The 19,912-nt window shown below is 41.5% G+C and overlaps 1 protein-coding gene across 2 annotated transcripts in view; it reads left to right on the top strand.

Moving 5' to 3' along the window:
• Positions 1 to 737: 737 nt before the first annotated feature.
• Positions 738 to 19,912, top strand: part of LOC131354689 (zinc-binding protein A33-like) — a 66,006-nt gene continuing 46,831 nt past the window's right edge. The window contains exons 1-6 of one of the 2 annotated variants that reach the window (XM_058392629.1): positions 769 to 1,487; positions 2,036 to 2,131; positions 2,221 to 2,451; positions 2,580 to 2,602; positions 2,689 to 2,807; positions 6,314 to 7,562. In XM_058392629.1, coding sequence (XP_058248612.1) covers positions 1,089 to 1,487; positions 2,036 to 2,131; positions 2,221 to 2,451; positions 2,580 to 2,602; positions 2,689 to 2,807; positions 6,314 to 6,858 — 1,413 coding nt within the window. In that variant the 5' untranslated portion in view covers positions 769 to 1,088 and the 3' untranslated portion in view covers positions 6,859 to 7,562. Of the gene's footprint in view, positions 1,488 to 2,035; positions 2,132 to 2,220; positions 2,452 to 2,579; positions 2,603 to 2,688; positions 2,808 to 6,313; positions 7,563 to 19,912 lie in introns of those variants that run through there. The other variant, XM_058392630.1, reaches the window with a different exon arrangement.

Here is a 19,912-nt window from a genome sequence, read left to right as displayed (position 1 = left end):
CACTTCCTGTACTCATGATCTTCTCCACATTTTACACATCACATTTTCCCTTTGCAAACAGTAGTGGTATGTCCCATGCACTGGCAATTATAACACCGTAAAGGAGGGGGAATATATTCCCACACCACATAACTGATGAAACCTAGCTTCACCTTTACTGCTAAATTATTGTCTTTAAAGTGAATCAACACAGAGAGACTCTCACATTGTTTATTATCACGCCCCCCCTCCCCCCTCACACCTTTTCTCGCGAGATTTCCCCAAAGCTCTTAAAGAGACAAGACACATTTCTTCTTCTTCACACGGTTTTCTGCTCGGTTCTTTATGACCAATTTAATCTTTAATAGATGTGATGCAAAGTTTTTTTTTTTCATATCCAACTTTCATGAACTTTAATAAAATTTAGATGCATGGAAATTAATTTCCACACACATTTTTCTCCCCATTCATGTGTTATTTGGACATATTGTATTTAAAAACAAGACTATTTTCAAGATTACGAGACTGGATTAATAAAGGATTCATTTTCATCATATATGTGTTGATAAAGTGCTGTAATTGTTGCTGTTTATAAGACTGAACACTTCTGACTGAGATCCAGTTCATCCCACTGAGAATTAGTGCATTCTGGGATCTTGTGTCCTAAACTGGAATAGTGACAGAATTCAGGAATTAAATCATTATCTCAGTCCAGAAGAGAGAAATTCATCACTGGATAAATTTGTACCAAAATTACAGTTAATTCATTTGTACTCAGTAATTAAACATGTGTTGTGTGCTGTTTCTGATGTAACTGATGACTGTAACAGGTTATAACGTGTCTCTGTAAAACTCCACCTATTAAGGAAGTGTGGAGTCTGAGACGACTGCAGTCCTTCAGAAACAGTCTGCAGTGTTCTGCTCTGGTGAGATTAGGTTTATTCTCAGTTTATGGAGAAATCTGAGTCTCATTTTCAGCCCTGTGTAAGGAAGTGTTTACTAACTGGACCTAAACAATCCTGAAATCAGCGTGTGTTTAATTTTTATCAAAGTGAAAGTGAAACTCTGAGTGTTCGGACTGGAGAGAACAACAGCAGCAGTAAAAGAAAATGGCTTCTAAGTTTTCAGAGGAGGATTTCTCCTGTCCTGTGTGCTGTGAAATCTTCAAGGATCCTGTTTTACTGCATTGCAGTCACAGTGTGTGTAAAGTGTGTTTGCAGCAGTTCTGGGAGGCCAAAGGATCCAGAGAATGTCCTGTATGTAGGAGGAAGTCATCTATGTCTGAACCTCCCACAAATCTGGCCTTAAAGAACCTGTGTGAGACTTTCTTACAGGAGAGAAATCAGAGCTCTTCATCAGGGTCTGAAACAGTCTGCAGTCTGCACAGTGAGAAACTCAAACTCTTCTGTCTGGACGATCAACAGCCGGTGTGTGTGGTGTGTCGGGACTCAAGGAAACACACCAACCACAAATTCTGCCCCATTGATGAGGCAGTGACAGACTGTAAGGTAAATAAAATGTACCTGTGAAAGAAGCTTATATTACTTAACAATATCTGTTTTCAGTATTGTATTTGGTTTTTGATCAGTTTATTCATGTAGTGGTAGATCAGTGGTTAAGATGTTGGACTACTGCTTGGAAGGTTGTGAGTTTAAATCCCAGGACACCATGATGCTAGTGCTGGGCCCTTGAGTAAGGCCCTTGTTCCTCATTTGTATAACGGAGATAAACATAGGTTTCTCTGTATAAGAGCATCTGCCAAATGCTGTAAATATAACTGTTTTATTCAGATTTTCACCATCTGAAGTGTCTCCTGCATAAACCAGAGCAGATATATAATTTTTACAATTTCCTTCTGCACTTAGTGGATTTTAAAAGCTTCTCTGAGTGCTTGTTAAATGAGAATATACTATAGATAATATTGTCACATTATTTATAAACTCATATTGAACATATTTAGAGTTAAACCCTCTTAATAAACAGTGATCTGAGTTAATGATGTGTACAATAAGAGCTGAAACACAGAGTCTCCATGCAGTGTGTTGATTTGTTTCAGGAGGAGATCAAAACTGCACTGAAACCCCTACAGGAGAAACTGAAGATCTTTAAAGACTGTAAACTGAACTGGAGTCAGACTGCAGAACATATAAAGGTTACAATCATTAACATGGTTTTGATAGAATTCTATTCTTCATCATTGTAAAATCAGTTCTATTTCATTTGATTTCCTCTTCACTGCAGATTCAGGCCCAACACACAGAGCGTCAGATTAAGGAGCAGTTTGAGAAGCTTCACCAGTTTCTACGAGATGAAGAGGCAGTCAGGATCACTGCACTGAGAGAGGAAGAGGAGCAGAAGAGTCAGATGATGAAGGAGAAGATTGAGAAGCTGAGCAGAGACACATCATCTCTTTCAGACACAATCAGAGCCGTAGAAGAGGAGATGAGAGCTGAAGACGTCCTGTTCTTGCAAGTGAGGATCATTTAGTCAGTATTTATACTGTGAGAAAGTCAAACTTCTTTCCATCATCAGAAACGTCACATTTCAGTGGTGTAAAAATGTAAATCATATCCACTGATATTTGCTTTGTTGTTTTCCAGAACTACAAGGCCACAGTGAAAAGGTGAGTGATGTGGTTCCTGTCTCTCTGGTTCTCTGTGTTTCTGAATCCAAAGCCACAGCAACACTGACTCCTGAATGTTTTTGCAGAGCCCAGTGCACACTGCAGCATCCAGAGGAGCTTTCAGGAGCACTGATCCATGTGGCAAAACATCTGGCCAACCTGAAGTTCAGAGTCTGGGAGAAGATGCAGGACACTGTCCAATACAGTAAGAGTCTTTCTTTCTTTTTTTTTATCTGATATTTTTGCCCACTGTTTTTTTTTTTTTTTTGCAGTTGTTAAATAAAATTAAGTTAATTCTAGCAGTATACTAATAATAATAATAATAATAATAATAATAATAATAATAATAATAATAATAATCATTATTATTTTTATTGTTGATCTAGCCATGGGTGTCACAGTCCAGTGACTTCTGTGCCGGTCCCAAGCCCGGATAAATAGAGAGGGTTGCGTCAGGAAGGGCATCCGGCGTAAAACATTGCCAAATTTAACCATGCGAATTGTCAGTAATCTAAATTTCATACCGGATCGGTCGAGGCCCGGGTTAACAACGACTGCCATTGGCGCCGTTGACCTACAGGGCGCTGGTGGAAATTGGGCTACTGTTGGTCGAAGAAGTAGAGGAGGGAGGAGAGTGTGCAGACAGAGAGAGAAGAGGAAAGGTAAGAGTGTAGGATTGAGAATAGGAACTCTGAATGTTGGTACTATGACAGGGAAAGGTAGAGAGCTGGCTGATATGATGGAGAGAAGGAAGGTGGATATACTGTGTGTACAGGAGACCAGGGGGAAGGGTAGCAAGGTTCGTAGTATAGGAGCAGGATTCAAGCTGTTTTATTATGGTGTGGATAGTAAGAGAAATGGGGTAGGTGTGGTCCTGAAGGAGGAGTTTGTGAGGAATGTTCTGGAGGTGATGAGAGTGTCAGACAGGATGATGAGTCTGAAGTTAGAGGTTGAAGGGGTGATGTTGAATGTTGTTAGTGGTTATGCCCCACAGGTAGGTGGTGAGTTACAGGAGAAAGAGAAATTCTGGAGTGAAGTAGATGAGGTGATAGAGAGTATTCCCACGGGGGAGAGTGTGGTGATAGGAGCAGATTTTAATGGACATGTTGGTGAGGGGAACACAGGTGATGAGGAGGTGATGGGCAAGTTTGGAGTTAAGGAAAGGAACCTTGAAGGACAGATGGTAGTGGACTTTGCTAAGAGGATGGACATGGCTGTGGTTAACACTTATTTTCAGAAGAGGTAGGAGCATAGAGTGACCTACAAGAGTGGAGGTAGGAGCACACAGGTAGACTACATCCTATGTAGAAGAGGCAATCTGAAAGAAATTAGTGACTGTAAAGTGGCAGTGGGAGAGAGTGTAGCCAGACAGCATAGGATGGTGGTGTGTAGGATGAATTTGATGGTCTGTAAGCAGAGGTCAAAGATAGAGATGGAGAAGAAAACCAAGTGGTGGAAGCTGAAGAAGGAGGAATGTTGTGAGGAATTTAGACAGAAGTCGAGGCAGGCTCTGGGTGGTCAGGTAGTGCTGCCAGATGACTGGGAAACTACAGCAGAAGTGATCAGGGAGACAGGAAGAAAGGTGCTGGGTGTGTCATCTGGAAGGAGGAAAGAAGATAAGGAGATTTGGTGGTGGAATGAGGAAGTTCAGGATAGTATTCAGAGGAAGAGGTTAGCCAAGAAGAAGTGGGACATGGACAGGACAGAAGAGAATAGACAGGAATACAAGGAGTTACAGCACAGAGTGAAGAGGGAGGTGTCTAAGGCCAAGCAGAAGGCGTATGACGAGTTGTACACTAGGTTAGACACTAGAGATGGAGAGAAGGACTTGTACAGGTTAGCTAGGCAGAGGGATCGAGATGGGGAGGATGTGCAGAAAGTTAGAGTTATTAAAGATAGAGATGGAAAGGTACTCACAAGTGAGGAGAGTGTACAGAGGAGATGGAAGGAGTACTTTGAAGAGCTGATGAATGAGGAAAATGAGAGGGAGCAAAGAGTAGAATGGGTGAACTCTGTGGAACAGGAAGTAGATAAGATTAGAAAGGATGAAGTCAGGAAGGCTTTGAAGAGGATGAAAAGTGGAAAGACAGTTGGTCCTGACGACATCCCGGTGGAGGTCTGGAAGTGTCTAGGAGAGGCGGCAGTGGAATTTTTAACTAGTTTGTTTAACTGGGTTTTAGAGAGTGAGAAGATGCCTGAGGAATGGAGAAGAAGTGTATTAGTGCCGATCTTTAAGTTGTTGATGGAGAAGTATAGGGATGGTCAGAGAGAGTTGCACTGTGTGTTTGTAGACTTGGAGAAAGCGTATGACAGGGTGCCAAGAGAAGAGCTGTGGTACTGTATGAGGAAGTCAGGAGTAGCAGAGAAGTATGTCAGAGTGGTGCAGGACATGTATGAGAGGAGCAGGACAGTGGTGAGGTGTGCTGTAGGGCAGACAGAGGAGTTCAAAGTGGAGGTGGGACTGCATCAGGGATCGGCTCTGAGCCCCTTCCTGTTTGCTATGGTGATGGACCAGTTGTCAGAGGAGGTCAGACAGGAGTCTCCTTGGACAATGATGTTTGCAGATGACATTGTGATCTGTAGTGAGAGCAGGGAGCAGGTGGAGGAAAACCTGGAGAGGTGGAGGTTTGTGCTGGAGAGAAGAGGAATGAAAGTCAGTCGTAGTAAGACTGAGTACATGTGAGTGAATGACAGGGGGGGAAGTGGAACAGTAAGATTACAGGGTGAAGAGGTGAAGAAGGTACAGGAGTTTAAGTTCTTGGGGTCAACAGTCCAGAGTAATGGAGCGTGTGGGAAAGAGGTAAAGAAGCGAGTGCAGGCAGGTTGGAATGGGTGGAGAAAGGTGCCAGGAGTTCTGTGTGATAGAAAAATTTCAGCGAGAATCAAGGGGAAGGTGTACAGGACAGTGGTGAGACCAGCCATGCTGTATGGTTTAGAGACAGTATCACTGAGACAGAGACAGGAGTCAGAGCTGGAGGTAGCAGAGCTGAAGATGTTGAGGTTCTCTTTGGGAGTGACACGGTTGGACAGGATTAGGAACGAGTACATCAGAGGGACGGCTCATGTTGGACATCTGGGGGACAAAGTTAGGGAGGACAGATTAAGATGTTTTGGACATGTCCAGAGGAGGAAGAGTGAGTATATTGGTAGGAGAACGTTGGACATGGAGCTGCCAGGCAGGAGGAAAAGAGGAAGGCCAAAGAAGAGGTATATGGATGTAATAAATGAGGATATGAAGCTAGTGGGTGTAAGTGTTGAGGATGCAGAAGATAGGGATAGGTGGAGAGAGATGATTCGCTGTGGAGACCCCTGAAGGGAAAAGCCCAAAGAAGAAGAAAAAGATTATTATTATTGTTGTTGTTGTTATTATTATTATTATTATTATTATTATTATTATTATTAATCTGTTCATTTTGTAATTATTTTATTTGAGGGAACATTTATTTTGAAATGCTTCTATTGACTGAGTGAAAACGAAGAGTTTCAGTGGTTTATAAAAGTTTTAGAGTTATCATAGAATTAGAATTGTGATAATGATTGGTTACATCTCTAATTTAAACACACTCTGAAAACTGCATAAGGCAAGTTGTTAATTTTGTAATTACAGTTATCATTTCTTGGTTTCTGTAAATGTTAGCTAGTTCCATGTGAATGTAATGTTGAAGTTAGCTTAGCTCCATCGTGTGTGTGTGTGTGTGTGTGTGTTTTCAGCACCTGTACCTCTGGACCCCAACACTGTTCATCCTAAACTCATTGTATCTGATGATCTGACCAGTGTGAGACGCAGTGATGAGAAACAGAAACTTCCTGATAATCCAGAGAGATTTGATCAATATTGGTGTATCCTGGGCTCTGAGGGCTTTAACTCAGGGACACACTGCTGGGATGTTGAAGTTGGAGACTGTACAGACTGGTTAGTGGGTGTGATGACAGAATCTGCTCAGAGGAAGGGGATGATATACTCCAAAAATGGAATCTGGTATGTGAGGTATTATGATGGTAAATATTTGGCATGTTCTACACCACAGACATTCACTCACCTCTCAGTGGAACAGAAACTCCAGAGGATCAGAGTGAAACTGGACTGGGACAGAGGAAAGCTGTCATTCTCCAACCCTCTCACTAACACACACTTACACACTTTCACACACACATTTACTGATAAATTACTGCCATATCTAGGTGTTTATGGTAAAGAATCTCCTCTAAAGATCCTGCCACTTCAGTGCTCTGTAAGAGTGAATCAGATCAGTTAGAGCTGATAGTTTTATTCCAGATCATTCATGAAATATTGCAGATTAAAAGATTCATATTCTTTGTGAAAGTTTGTTTTTACAGAAGCACTGAACAGTTCATTGTGAAAAGTTTATTGAAGTGCTGTGACCTTATTTCAGCTCACCTTGTCAATGAAATCAAAATAATGTGAAACTGGAAATGATACATCCTGAAAGTTATTAGATGAAATTAAAGTTGATTTTGAGTTAAAAGAATTATTTACTTTGTTGAAATAGAGTTATTAATTTAAAATAATGTGACATTAAGTTTAAATAACTACAAAGAACTTTTTCCTCCACAGCTTTCAGTTCAGGGCTTCAACACACAAATAAACCACAGGAGGAAAATAAAATAATAAAAGTCTGTTTAAATGTAGAATCTGAAATCTGAAATAGATGATTTAATTTTATTGATGTATTTTAAATCATTTGAAATAAACTGAGACTTTGAAAGCTCATGTCTTTACTGTATTTGTACTTGTTAGCACTATGCTGTTAATCTTGGGTGAAATGTTTAGCTGGCTGTGTGTGTTATGTGTGAAACTGTACAGTGGAGGAGAATTCAAGCTCTCCGTTTCACTCCACCTGCACTTTGTGGTTTTACAAACATCAGATGGATTTGTCACAAATTTCTAAACCATAGGATGGCAGGAGGAGACTCATTAATATTCATGAGTGTATCTCCCTTAGCTACTGATCTCATTCATCCATTAACTGGTGTGATCACTGAGAGAAACTGGGTGATGTGGAGATACTGGAGCATCTTGATGTTGGGATGAAATAGATGTCTAAGAGTGAGAGTTAAACACAAATGAGAATTATTGTTACAGTCTGACTGTGTATTAGCCGTTTTTATATTTAGACTAATTGTAGAGATTTATGTTTATTTAGTTTCATTCTTACACAACAGTCATCAAAGATTGTGTGTTACGTCTCGTTCTGAGTGTGGTTTAAGCTTGTTTTAAGTTCTTATTCCTGCTATTGTTTCTGTCAGTAACCCCATTATGGTCTCATATACAACAAGACAAGTCACACAGGGAGAATATTAAAGGACTTAAACATGGAAAATAAAATGCAACAGATAATTTGGTATGCTGCTCATTTTTGCAGAATAATTTACTGGAGAGAAACAAGAACTGGGGAAAAAACCAGCTACAGTTCTTCACTTGTATGACTTTCTGCTGTACATTGACTATTAACCTCCTAAGACCCAAACTTTGGTTTGGCTTGCATTTTATATTTCTTCTAGCTATTTGGAGGAACCAATAAATATAATAACCAGATATTTTTGAACATGAAGCCACTTCTTGTGTGTACAACAGGTTCCAGTTACAAAGAATTAAGTATTATGTGCAGAATACTTAATCCAAAAATGTGTAGGAGGTTTATTTATGGAAGCAGCATATTGAAAGTCGTACATGTGTAAAAAAAAATCTACAAAATAATGAGTGACCACATATAAAGTAACTAGCTGAAAAAAATGTTTTGTCATAATACATTGACTGTATTAACCTAAGATTTGCTTCTTCCAACAGATTAACACCAGATTCACTAAACACAACACAAATATTTCAATCCCAACATATTTAATGTGTTTCAGGGTGCAGCTTTCTTTTACAGTGAGACGTGACAATTCCAGCTGACTTGGTTTACACTTTTTCAGTGAGCACAGTGTGTGAATTGGATGGAAAGATGCTTACGTTATGTCTATACTAAACAAATGTGTTGCTCTTGTGTCTGCTGTATATTTTAGATTACCTAAGAATCAATAAACTGAAAAACACCACCTTATACATTTGTGGTACAGATTTTGATCAGGAATAAATAAGTGAACAATGACAGGATGTATTTCTGTAACTCTAGAAGTCCAAACCACAAATTAATAAGACATTGTACCTGTAACTGGTAGCAAATAGCACACAGTTTGTCTAAACAGAAAAGCACTCAAAGTCCATAAGTTTCCTAATCACAGTGCAGACACGTGAATTCATTCCTGATTTCTTTCTCTCCTGTGTTCCAGCAACAACCTTTGACCCTATTTCTGGATTAATACCCATGCTGTCTCTGATATAAAATCTAAATATTTCAGTATGTTTTATCTCCTTAAAATGTCATTACCTCATTTACACTGTAACTGATGACACCCATCTATGTAGCTGTTCTACATTTCATAGAGCCCTTCATTATCCTATCTGAACCTACTGATTTTAAACGTTATTCAGTTCTTATAGAACCTTGCTTCTACAGATTCACCTGCTGACACAGTGCAGAGAACTACACTTTCACAAATATGATATTAAATAAAAAATTATAAATATCTTGCATATGCTATGTTTTTTAACATAATGTGAAATTCTAACAGGCTTTGAATTTTTTTTAAAACTTATTTTTAATAGTTTTAAAATATCTTACAATGTCAGAGTGCTTTAATAAATTAGTTAATAAATTAATAAAATTACATTCATAAACAAACAACCTAGCAATTATAAAGATTACATTTAAAATAAAATATTTCTCCTTCTCAATCTTCTAGTTGTTAGGAGTTACTGGGACACTTCCTTGTCAGACCACCAGAGGGGGCACTTTCAGGTGTTTCATGATATCCTGCTTTGTCATTGTTGTTCACGTGTGTTTACATTTACATTTCTGGCACTTGGCAGACGCTCTTATCCAGAGCAACGAACAAATGTGTGTGGCACAATACAAATGTACAAATGTGTTGTGCCACGCCCTTCCTGTTGTTCTGCTTTCCCACTGTGTCACCTGTCTCCCATTTACCCTGATGTTCTGTCCTATATACACCTGTCTTGTAAACTCAGGAAACAAACTGTGGATGAAAAAAGAATATCTGACCAAAATGTTTTTTGTATAAACACAACTCCAAAACAAATACACAGTTGTTTCAGGAGCAGAGTTACAGAAAGAGCAGCTGGCATCAATGTCCTTTTTACATCTCAAGGAAATAAAGGATTTAACAGGATAATATTTATACAGCAATTTAAATCAAATTTCTCTCATCTTGTTAGATAAATAATACTTACAAGTCCAGATGTATTTCTGTGGTACATTATTGATAAACCATCTCAGTATGACATCAAATGAGGGCCAGTGACAGAGTAAAAAAAGTTAAAAAAAAAAAAAAAAAAGTGCTCTCAGTCTTTTATTGTGACGGCGACTGAGAAACTCAGTTTATTTGTTTTATTGGGTTGAATATCTGAAATAGCAGCAGCTGAGAAAGAAGACCCTCTCAAGAGCATAATCACACCTGAGGGAATGACATCAAACACAATGGAGAATTAGTTTGCAGATACAGGAACAGAAAAAGCAGTGTAACGGTGGCGACACCCAATTGAACATTTTAACTAAAACATTACTAGTTCGGGCACCAGACAGGGGTTAGCCTGTCAAAATAATTAGATAAGTACCCCGGATTGCCGTCAAACACCACCTATTACATACAACTTAATAATAGTAACCATAGATATGTAAAAAAAGAAATAAAAAACCGTTTAAGGTTTGCATATATTTTCTTTAAATAGGAAACTATACATCATACATTTGACCACAATTAAAGAAAAACACAAAACTAAACAAAACCATCAAACCCTCACAAAAACCATCAAAAACCCTCAAAAAAACACACACAATCTGAGGCGATCGCGAGGTTTCTGTATTCACAGCAGCAGTTTCGAGCCTCTGGTGCTCGATTAGTTACTGTTCCGAACCGAGGATCAAAAAAAAGGAAACACAAACGAGATTAGATCCAGACGGTCTCTTATTAAGGAAAACAAAGGGCTATGATGTGAAAGAGAAAATAAATAAAAAATACTCACATTAAGGGGAGTTGTTGCGATATGCGAGTGACGAGTGTGTGTGTGTGTGTGTGTGTGTGTGTGTCTGTGTGTGCGCGTGTGTGTGTGTGTGTGTGTCTGTGTGTGTGTGTGTGTGTGTGTGTGTGTGTGTGTGTGTGTGTGGCAAACCGTGGGCCATCCAGCCGGCAGCGTCGGCTTGGGAACTCGGGACAGAGTTTCACACAGCAGATCTGAAGTGGATCTTCCTCATGGAAAGAAGGCATCCAGGTAAAGGTACTTCCCATTCACTCCTGAGACAACACGCGACTTTGTGCTGGCTTTGTGGTCCTGCGCTCGGATATTGATCTCGGCGACCCTCCGGCTTTTACTCCAGCTGTACCCCTGCGTGAGTTTGTGCTCAGCTGATACTGGTGCAGCCACCACCCTGGACACTCGCGGCTTCTTCCTCTGATCCTCACTCAAACAAAAACCCACCATTTTGTTCCTAGACCGCTGTATATATCACTATCTCACTTCCTTCCCCAAATTAAATTCCCGTTCCTATTCGCTGGCCGTCATGACGTTTAGTTGTTTCACTAAACTTCTCAATCACCTGGTAAGGTCCTTTCCATCTTGGGGCTAGTTTGGTACTAAAAAGTGGTGAAGTGCACTTGACTGGGAAAATTTCTTACCCACACACAGTCTTCCTATTTAATACAATTTCTCTTCTCTTTTTGTTGTAGCTTCTCAGTTGTCTCTCTGCAGCTTTTCTGCAACACCCTTTTGCTCTCGACTGCAGCTGAGATAACTGTTTAACAAGGCCATAAGAGGGTGTATCAGGAAGAAGATTCTGGCCATGCAGTACCTTGTCTATTGGTCCTTGTAATTTTCTTCCCAGGTGTAGTTCAGCTGGAGACATTCCAATTGTTTCCTGTACAGCTGAGTTGATGGCAAACCTTAGCTCAGGAAGATACTGGTCCCATTTTTGGTGGTTATCCTCAACATATGGTGCAATCATTTGTTTTAAGGTACGGTTCACCCGTTCTGTCATGTTGGTTTGAGGATATGCTGTTGTGGTTTTTTTGATTTATCCTCCATTTTACAGATCTCTTTGCATACAGCTGAAACAAACTGTGTACCTTGGTCAGACAGAATGCAGTTAGAGGCAGTTAGAGAATTTCCTTCCTGAGGAGAGATGCGACAGTCTGTGCAGTGGCATTCCGCATGGGGAACAACTCAACCCACTGTGAAAAGTAATCTACAAAGACTAAAAGATATTGGTGTTGGTGAGTGCTGCGGGGCAGGGGTCCCGTGATGTCTACTCCTAGCATTTCACTTGGTCGTGAGGTAGTAACTTGTTGGAGTTTTCCCGCAGGCTTTTGGTTTTCACCTTTTACAGTCTGGCATTTCACACATCTCTTGACGTGTTGCTTCACGTCTGTCCACATTCCTGGCCAGAAAGCAACATGATGCAGCCTTTTGAAAGTTTAGAAAATTCCTACATGACCACTCAAAGGATGTGAATGATAATGTTGTAGGTTGGTTGGGATCACACTTCTGGGAATATACACTCAAAAATGTACTTGGCCACTGGGTAGGTGAGTCTTGTGAAACAATTTATCTTCAATTACATCAAATTGCATTTTAAGAAGGTTATCGTCATTGGCCAGTTCTTGAAATATTTGTGCAATTTCTGCATCTTTGTGTTGTTCCTTCCAGATGACAGCATCAGTGACTGGAAACTCTGGATCTTCTTTCTGGGTGGAATAAAGATGGCATTCAGGTCTGGAGTGCATGTGGGAAAGGGCATCAGGTGCCAGGTTAAGTTTTCCTTTGCGGTATTCCACGACAAAATCAAATCTCTGTAGGCGGAGAGCCCATCAAATCAGTCGGCTGGTAGTCTTAGTGGAATTCATCACCCACTGTAAAGCTGAATGATCAGTAACAATGGTAAATAGTTTGGGTTCAAGATAATGTTGCCATTTTTCTAGTGCCCACACTACTGCCAAACATTCTTTCTCTGTCACGGAATAGTTTACCTCTGCTTTGTTCAATGTCCTACTCCCATAGGCGATTACCTCCTCCAGGCCGCTGTTTTTCCTTTGGGCCAAAACTGCACCAAGTCCAGTGTCGCTGGCATCAGTATAGACCACAAATGGTTGTTGCAGATCAGGATGACCTAATATGGGAGATGAAATTAGACAGGCTTTCAACTGATCAAAAGCTTCCTGACATTGCTGTGTCCACTGAAATGGGCAACCCTTTTTCTTCAGTGCATTGATAGGTTCAGCGACCTGAGAGAAGTTGGGCACAAATCTGTGGTACCATCCTGAAAGTCCTAGAAAGGTTCTTTCAGGTTGGCAGGCACAGGGTAAGAACGTATAGCTTCCACTTTACTTGGGTCTGCTGTAATGCCTTTGATGTTCACCACATGACCAAGGAATGTCAGTTCCTCCAGACAGAATTTGCTCTTTTTCAGGTTGATGGTTAAACCAGCAGTTTGCAATCTAGAAAGGACAATTTGGAGATCCTGGAGATGCTGGTTCAGAGATGGGGAGTATACAATGATATCAATGTACACAAAACATATTTTCCCTCTCAATTCTCCAAGAATAGTTTCCATCAACCTCTGAAATGTTGCTGGGGCATTTTTCAGTCCAAAAGGCATCACATTAAACTGAAGGCGGTCTTAGATTTGCTCTCCAGGTGGTCCATCATCACCTGCCAGTAACCACTGTTCAGGTCAATAGTGGAAAAGATAACTGCTCCTGAGAGAGACTCAAAAGCTCAGTGATGTTAGGTAGATGATAAGCATCTCTCTCAGTGATGGCATTTACCTTACGGTAATCAACACAGAACCTCAAACTCCCATCCTTCTTCAGGACTAACACCACCGTTGAGGCCCAAGCAGAGTAAGACGGTTCCACTATGCTATTTTCCAGCATTTCTTTAAGTTGTTCCTTTACAACCGCTTGTTTCTCAGGGGTTAGTCAATATGGTTGTTGCTTTATGGGAACTGGGTGAGTGGTGTAAATACAATGTTGAAGAACAGTCGTCCTTCCAAGCTTCATGAACAGCCATCTCTATCAAGGTTTGGTCATCCAGATAGGTTAATGGTGGTGATGGTGTGAATTGAAATGGAGGAATAGAGCTGAATACTGAAAGTGTTTTGTTTGAATGTGGAGTTTGGGAATTCTTTTCCAAATGTGGGGATCTTCCAACAGGAACGCTGGCATATCCTGGTTGAAAAGGATAGTCTTCCTAGGGGTTTGCCTTGAAGGAATATTTCTGGTCAGCTACATTAATCTGCAGACCACTGGAATAAATGAAGTCCAGGCCTAAGACAACAGAATAAACCAGGGCCTTGGAGGTGAGAATGGCAGCATGAGTAGGAAAGGTTTTGTGGTGAAGTGTGATCAGAACATTTGTCCATCCTAAAGGCACTTCGGCCTCTCCATTCACCAAATGAAGTGGACCAAGGCTCCAGGGATGAAGGCTGGTAGGGGGTTCCAGTTCCTTCCAGAGACTCTCATGGAGAAGGGTATAACTTGCTCCCGTATCCAAGATAGCTTTTCCTCTCCAATCTCCAATATGAACGGGTACGACCAACTGTTGAGGTATGGAAACAAACTTATTAGTGGCAGACTTATTGGATGACTTTGTAGGAAGTGAAACTGACAGGGCATTACTGGATGGTGATACTCCATGCTTCTGTGGCTGGAAGGAACGTTTATTTCCTGCAGATGGATGCTGACTGGATGACTGGGTCACCGCAGGGAGGAATAGAGTGGACAGTTACCTGGTGGATGCTATCCTTTACATCTCCAGCACTGGACTGGTGGCCTTTCAACAGCTCGATTGACGGTAGGGCTCTGTGGTTGAGTCATCCGTCCTTCATAGTGTAACTGCTGAACATAATCTTTCTCCAGCTGAAAGCCTAGTTTCACCATCTCATCCACTGTATTTACTCTGCCACGAAATTGGCTGGCTAGGTAAGGCTTGATGTTTTTGAGAATCACTTTTACTAGCTTACTATCCATTAGGGAGGGCTTCCACCGTTTACACAGGGCTCTGTATGAGAAAGCAAAGTCTCTGATTGATTCCTTTTCTGCCTGTGTTCTAGTTCGGACCCTCTCCGCCAGCTCATCTTCATAGTCCTCAGAGAGGAAGGCTGAGAGGAAAGCAGTTTCAAACTCGTTCCAGGTAGTAACAGAAGATCGAACAACTTCCCACCAATCACGTGCCGTGCCATATAGGACAGTGAGGAAGGTAGCCAAGAGGTCAGCATCAGTCAGGGAATGTAAGGCCAAAAAGTCCTGACAGCGAGCTAGATATAACAGTGGATCAGTATCATCTCAAGGTCTTCCAAATGTTGGAAAAGTTAGTTTCAAATGATCACTTTTGACAGCAAGCGGTGGAAGTGTCAATGGAGCAGTCACTGAAGGAGCAGATGAAAGACTGGTTCCGGGTGCCGATACTGGTGAGGTCTTTGAAAGGTCTGCCACTTGCTTTTCATGTGTTTTGAAATATTTCCTCATTTCCAAATGAAGATCTTTTAGGTGGTCTCTGATGACATCTAGTTGAGTGCTACAGTGCTGAATCTTGTTGGAAAGGTTTTCATGAATCTTCCCACATTCTTGTGTAGCTCGAATATCCTTTTGTATTTCCACCTAAACCTGTTCGACCATGAAGGTAATTTCACTTCTCTGGACTTCTTCTGCCACCATCACCTTCAGGGCTTTTGTCAGTTGATCTATGCTTTCTCCCTCATCTCGTCTCCATGCAGTTACCATATCCAAGATTTGCTGATGGTTGTATTCCACCTTTGCAGCCAGAATTGCAAGCTTTTCCTCATGTAAAGAAATGGATTTTACAGATTCTTAGGTAAGTTCTTTCACAGCTTTTTCTTGCTGTTTTATGCAGTCAATTAACTGATCCCAGTTTCCTTGAACATGGGTGGTGAGCTGATGGATTTCCCTTCCTGGAGTAGGGAGGTAGCCAGGGAGTTCATGCTGCATTGGTGAGGAGGGAGGTGAATCTCCAGCGGATGCACTGGTACACAGTTGCATCGGGTCAGGCTCACATGAAGGACTGCCATCTGGAGCTGTGGTGGAAAAATGCACTTGGGACCTGGGGTGGGGTGCAACGTGTGTGGGTGTAGAGTGATAGCTGGGAACCTGAATAGGTGGAAGAAATTGTCCTTGTTGCACGGGTGGCCAAAGAGGAGTGTCTATGTCTGGGAGATCAATTTCCACAGAAGTTGAAGAGGAAAGGGGAGTAGTGGCCATGTTCGTATTGTGTTCGTAAATGTGTGGGCAATATGAAATGTTGGGCAAATAAAATCAAAAAAGAAATACTGGAATGTATGGGTTTTTTTGGGGGCAACAGGGCAAGATTTATAAGATTGTAAACAACATGTTCAAAATTTACAAGAGGTTTAAAGTTTTTCCCCCAACACAGAGGTTCAAAACACCACACAGTTTAACCCAGTAAACATATTAAACATTAAACCCAGTAAACACATTAAACTCAGTAAACACAGTAATTCAAGTTCAAGTCTTTCAGTTCATGCACTTTTTTTTTTTTAGTTCAAGTCCCTGTTCGGGCGCCACTTCTGTAACGGTGGCGACACCCAATTGAACATTTTAACTAAAACATTACTAGTTCGGGTGCCAGACAGGGGTTAGCCTGTCAAAATAATTAGATAAGTACCCCAGATTGCCGTCAAACACTACCTATTACATACAACTTAATAATAGTAACCATAGATACACTATATTGCCAAAAGTATTCGCTCACCCATCCAAATAATCAGAATCAGGTGTTCCAATCACTTCCATGGCCACAGGTGTATAAAATCAAGCACCTAGGCAGGCAGACTGTTTTTACAAACATTTGTGAAAGAATGGGTCGCTCTCAGGAGCTCAGTGAATTCCAGCGTGGAACTGTGATAGGATGCCACCTGTGCAACAAATCCAGTCGTGAAATTTCCTCGCTCCTAAATATTCCACAGTCAACTGTCAGCTGTATTATAAGAACGTGGAAGTGTTTGGGAAAGACAGCAACTCAGCCACGAAGTGGTAGGCCACGTAAACTGACGGAGCGGGGTCAGCGGATGCTGAGGCGCATAGTGCGAAGAGGTCGCCAACTTTCTGCAGAGTCAATCGCTACAGACCTCCAAACTTCATGTGGCCTTCAGATTAGGTCAAGAACAGTGCGCAGAGAGCTTCATGGAATGGGTTTCCATGGCCTAGCAGCTGCATCCAAACCATACATCACCAAGTGCAATGCAAAGCGTCGGATGCAGTGGTGTAAAGCACGCTCTCCACTTGGTACCAGTTTTTCATTTTGTTATTCTGCTGTACTGTGGTGGCCACTCCTTGAGGCCTACTTATTATTTCAAGTCCTGAAGACATATATCAGAAAGTACAATGCAAAGTGTTGGATGCAGTGGTGTTAAGCCACCATTGGACTCTAGAGCAGTGGAGACGCGTTCTCTGGAGTGACGAATCGCGCTTCTCCATCTGGCAATCTGATGGACGAGTCTGGGTTTGGCGGTTGCCAGGAGTACGGTACTTGTCTGACTGCATTGTGCCAAGTGTAAAGTTTGGTGGAGGGGGGATTATGGTGTGGGGTTGTTTTTCAGGAGCTGGGCTTGGCCTCTTAGTTCCAGTGAAAGGAACTCTGAATGCTTCAGCATACCAAGACAGTTTGGACAATTCCATGCTCCCAACTTTGTGGGAACAGTTTGGAGCTGGCCCCTTCCTCTTCCAACATGACTGTGCACCAGTGCACAAAGCAAGGTCCATAAAGACATGGATGATAGAGTCTGGTGTGGATGAACTTGACTGGCCTGCACAGAGTCCTGACCTCAACCCGATAGAACACCCTTGGGATGAATTAGAGCGGAGACTGAGAGCCAGGCCATCTCATCCAACATCAGTGTGTGACCTCACAAATGCGCTTCTGGAAGAATGGTCAAAAATTCCCATGAACACACTCCTAAACTTTGTGGACAGCCTTCCCAGAAGAGTTGAAGGTGTTATAGCTGCAAAGGGCGGACCGACGTCATATTGAACCCTATGGATTAGGAATGGGATGTCGCTTAAGTTCATATGCGAGTCAAGGCAGGTGAGCGAATACTTTTGGCAATATAGTGTAAGTCAAATCAGTTCTATGTGGAGTTCTGGTTGAGAGACCGTATAGCCTGCAGGAAGAAGCTTCTCCTCAGTCTCTCTGTGTTGGCCTTCGGGGAGCGGAAGCGCTTTCCTAACCTCAACAGAGAGAACGGTCCATTGTTGGGGTGGCTGAGGTCCTTCACGATCTTCCTGGCTTTGGTCCAGCACCGCTTGTTGTAGAATTAGTGCAGGTCAAGGAGCTTGGTACGGATGATGCGCTCAGCTGATCGCACCACCCTCTGAAGAGCTTGTCTGTCCTGCATTGCGCTGTTCCCAAACCAGGTTGCGATGTTTCCCATCAGGATGCTCTCTATTGTGCAGGAGTAAAAGTTCCTAAGCACCTAAGAGGGCAGTCTAAAGTCTCTCAAGCATCTGAGGTGGTAGAGACGCTGCCGAGCCTTTTTCACCACTGTGTTGATGTGACAGGACCATGACAGGTCCTGCGTGATATGAACACCGAGGTATCTGAAGCTGTCCACTCTCTCCACTGGGCTCTCGTTGATCACAGGGTTCTGGTAGCTCCTCTCCTGCTTTTTGCTGAAGTCCACTATCAGCTCGTCGACGTTAAAGAGGAGGTTGTTCCTCTGGCACCAGTTCTCCAGATTCCTAGTCTCCTCCAGGTAGGCTGTCTCATTGTTACAGGGCTACAGGGCGATAGTTGTTGAGGGATTTCTTCGGGACAGGAACAATGATGGACTCTTTAAAGCATGTGGGGATTACCGACTGGGTTAAGGAGAGGTTGAATATGTCTGTGAACACAGGTGCTAGCTGGTCAGCGCAGGCTCTGTGGATTCGACCTGAGATTCCATCTGGTCCTACTGCTTTCCTGGTGTTCACTCTCCTGAAGGCTCTCCTCACGTCATGCTCAGAGATGATGAACATGTTTCCGGTGTTGGCATTCTCTTCCTGTCGGCAGCCATTAGCATTAGCTTTAGCATTAGCATCGTTAGCTGGAGCCTCGAAGCAAGCATAGAAGATGTTCAGCTCATCTGTATGATAAAATCAAATGAGTCATTTGAAGAAAGTGTTGTTCAGAGAGACTCATTTAAAGGGAGTCATTTCAGTGTGTCTCATATCATTTCATATATAGGTTAGATTTTTATTCTCTATTCACTTTTTACATTTTGTTTGTATTTTTCTGAGTTCTCATATGCTGATGATTTAAAATGCCACATAACATTTTTTATAACGTGTCCTTTAATTAGTGAACAAACTCAAAAATGATCAGTTGTGTTTGCAGAAATGCAAGAGGAAATGCATTTAAAGTGATTTATTCAGGTTTTCTCCTCAATTTCATTGTACATTTTAAAAGAAATCACTGAAATATGCAATAGAAAATCATTTGTTCAGTTTTATATAAAAATCTATCATTTGTTTTAAAATGTTATACTTGCTGTTACATAATATAAAAAACAGCATTTTAAAATAAATTATGGCTTATATTTATGAAATTAAATGAAAAATAATGTTCATTTAATGAATTTCTGTAGACTTTGCTATAAATCATATGGCATTGCTCTCATGGTGAGAAAAGTGACTGACTGAATGGATAAAAAGTGTCTCAAGCAATAAGGAAAAAGTTTTACTGTAATACACGTTTATTCCTGAGATTGGTGGGACTTTTATACTGTCCCCTTCAAACAGCAAGACCAATTCTATTATTTCTGCTACACTCCATTATTTATGAAATCTTAGGTCTGAAATCAAAAGACGATAGATCAGAATTTCATTTCCTGATATTTACATCTGGATGTGTTCAACAACTCAGAACATGGCACCTTTGGTATCAGAGCACCCAATTTTTATGTGGCCACAAGTATTGGAACAGCCACTCTTACAGGACATGGATGTAGGCAGGAAGCCTGGAGTTGTCCCTCCACTGTATGCAGGGTTGGTGTATCTCTAAAGCATGTGACTTTCTTACCCTTCTGCCAGTAAGAATGTGGCCTTCCTGTAAATCCATGCGAGTTCAGTTCAGTTGGACATCCCGTATGGGCTGGTGAGGATCTCAGTGACTCAAACACAAGTGTGTGCTCCAAAGCTGGAGTCTTGAGGGAGTACAGTCAC

Source organism: Hemibagrus wyckioides, linkage group LG06, assembly GCF_019097595.1.
Source record: "Hemibagrus wyckioides isolate EC202008001 linkage group LG06, SWU_Hwy_1.0, whole genome shotgun sequence".
Classification (NCBI taxonomy): domain Eukaryota; kingdom Metazoa; phylum Chordata; class Actinopteri; order Siluriformes; family Bagridae; genus Hemibagrus; species Hemibagrus wyckioides.
Note: the sequence above shows the minus strand (reverse complement) of the source record. Positions and strands in the feature narration are given on the sequence as shown.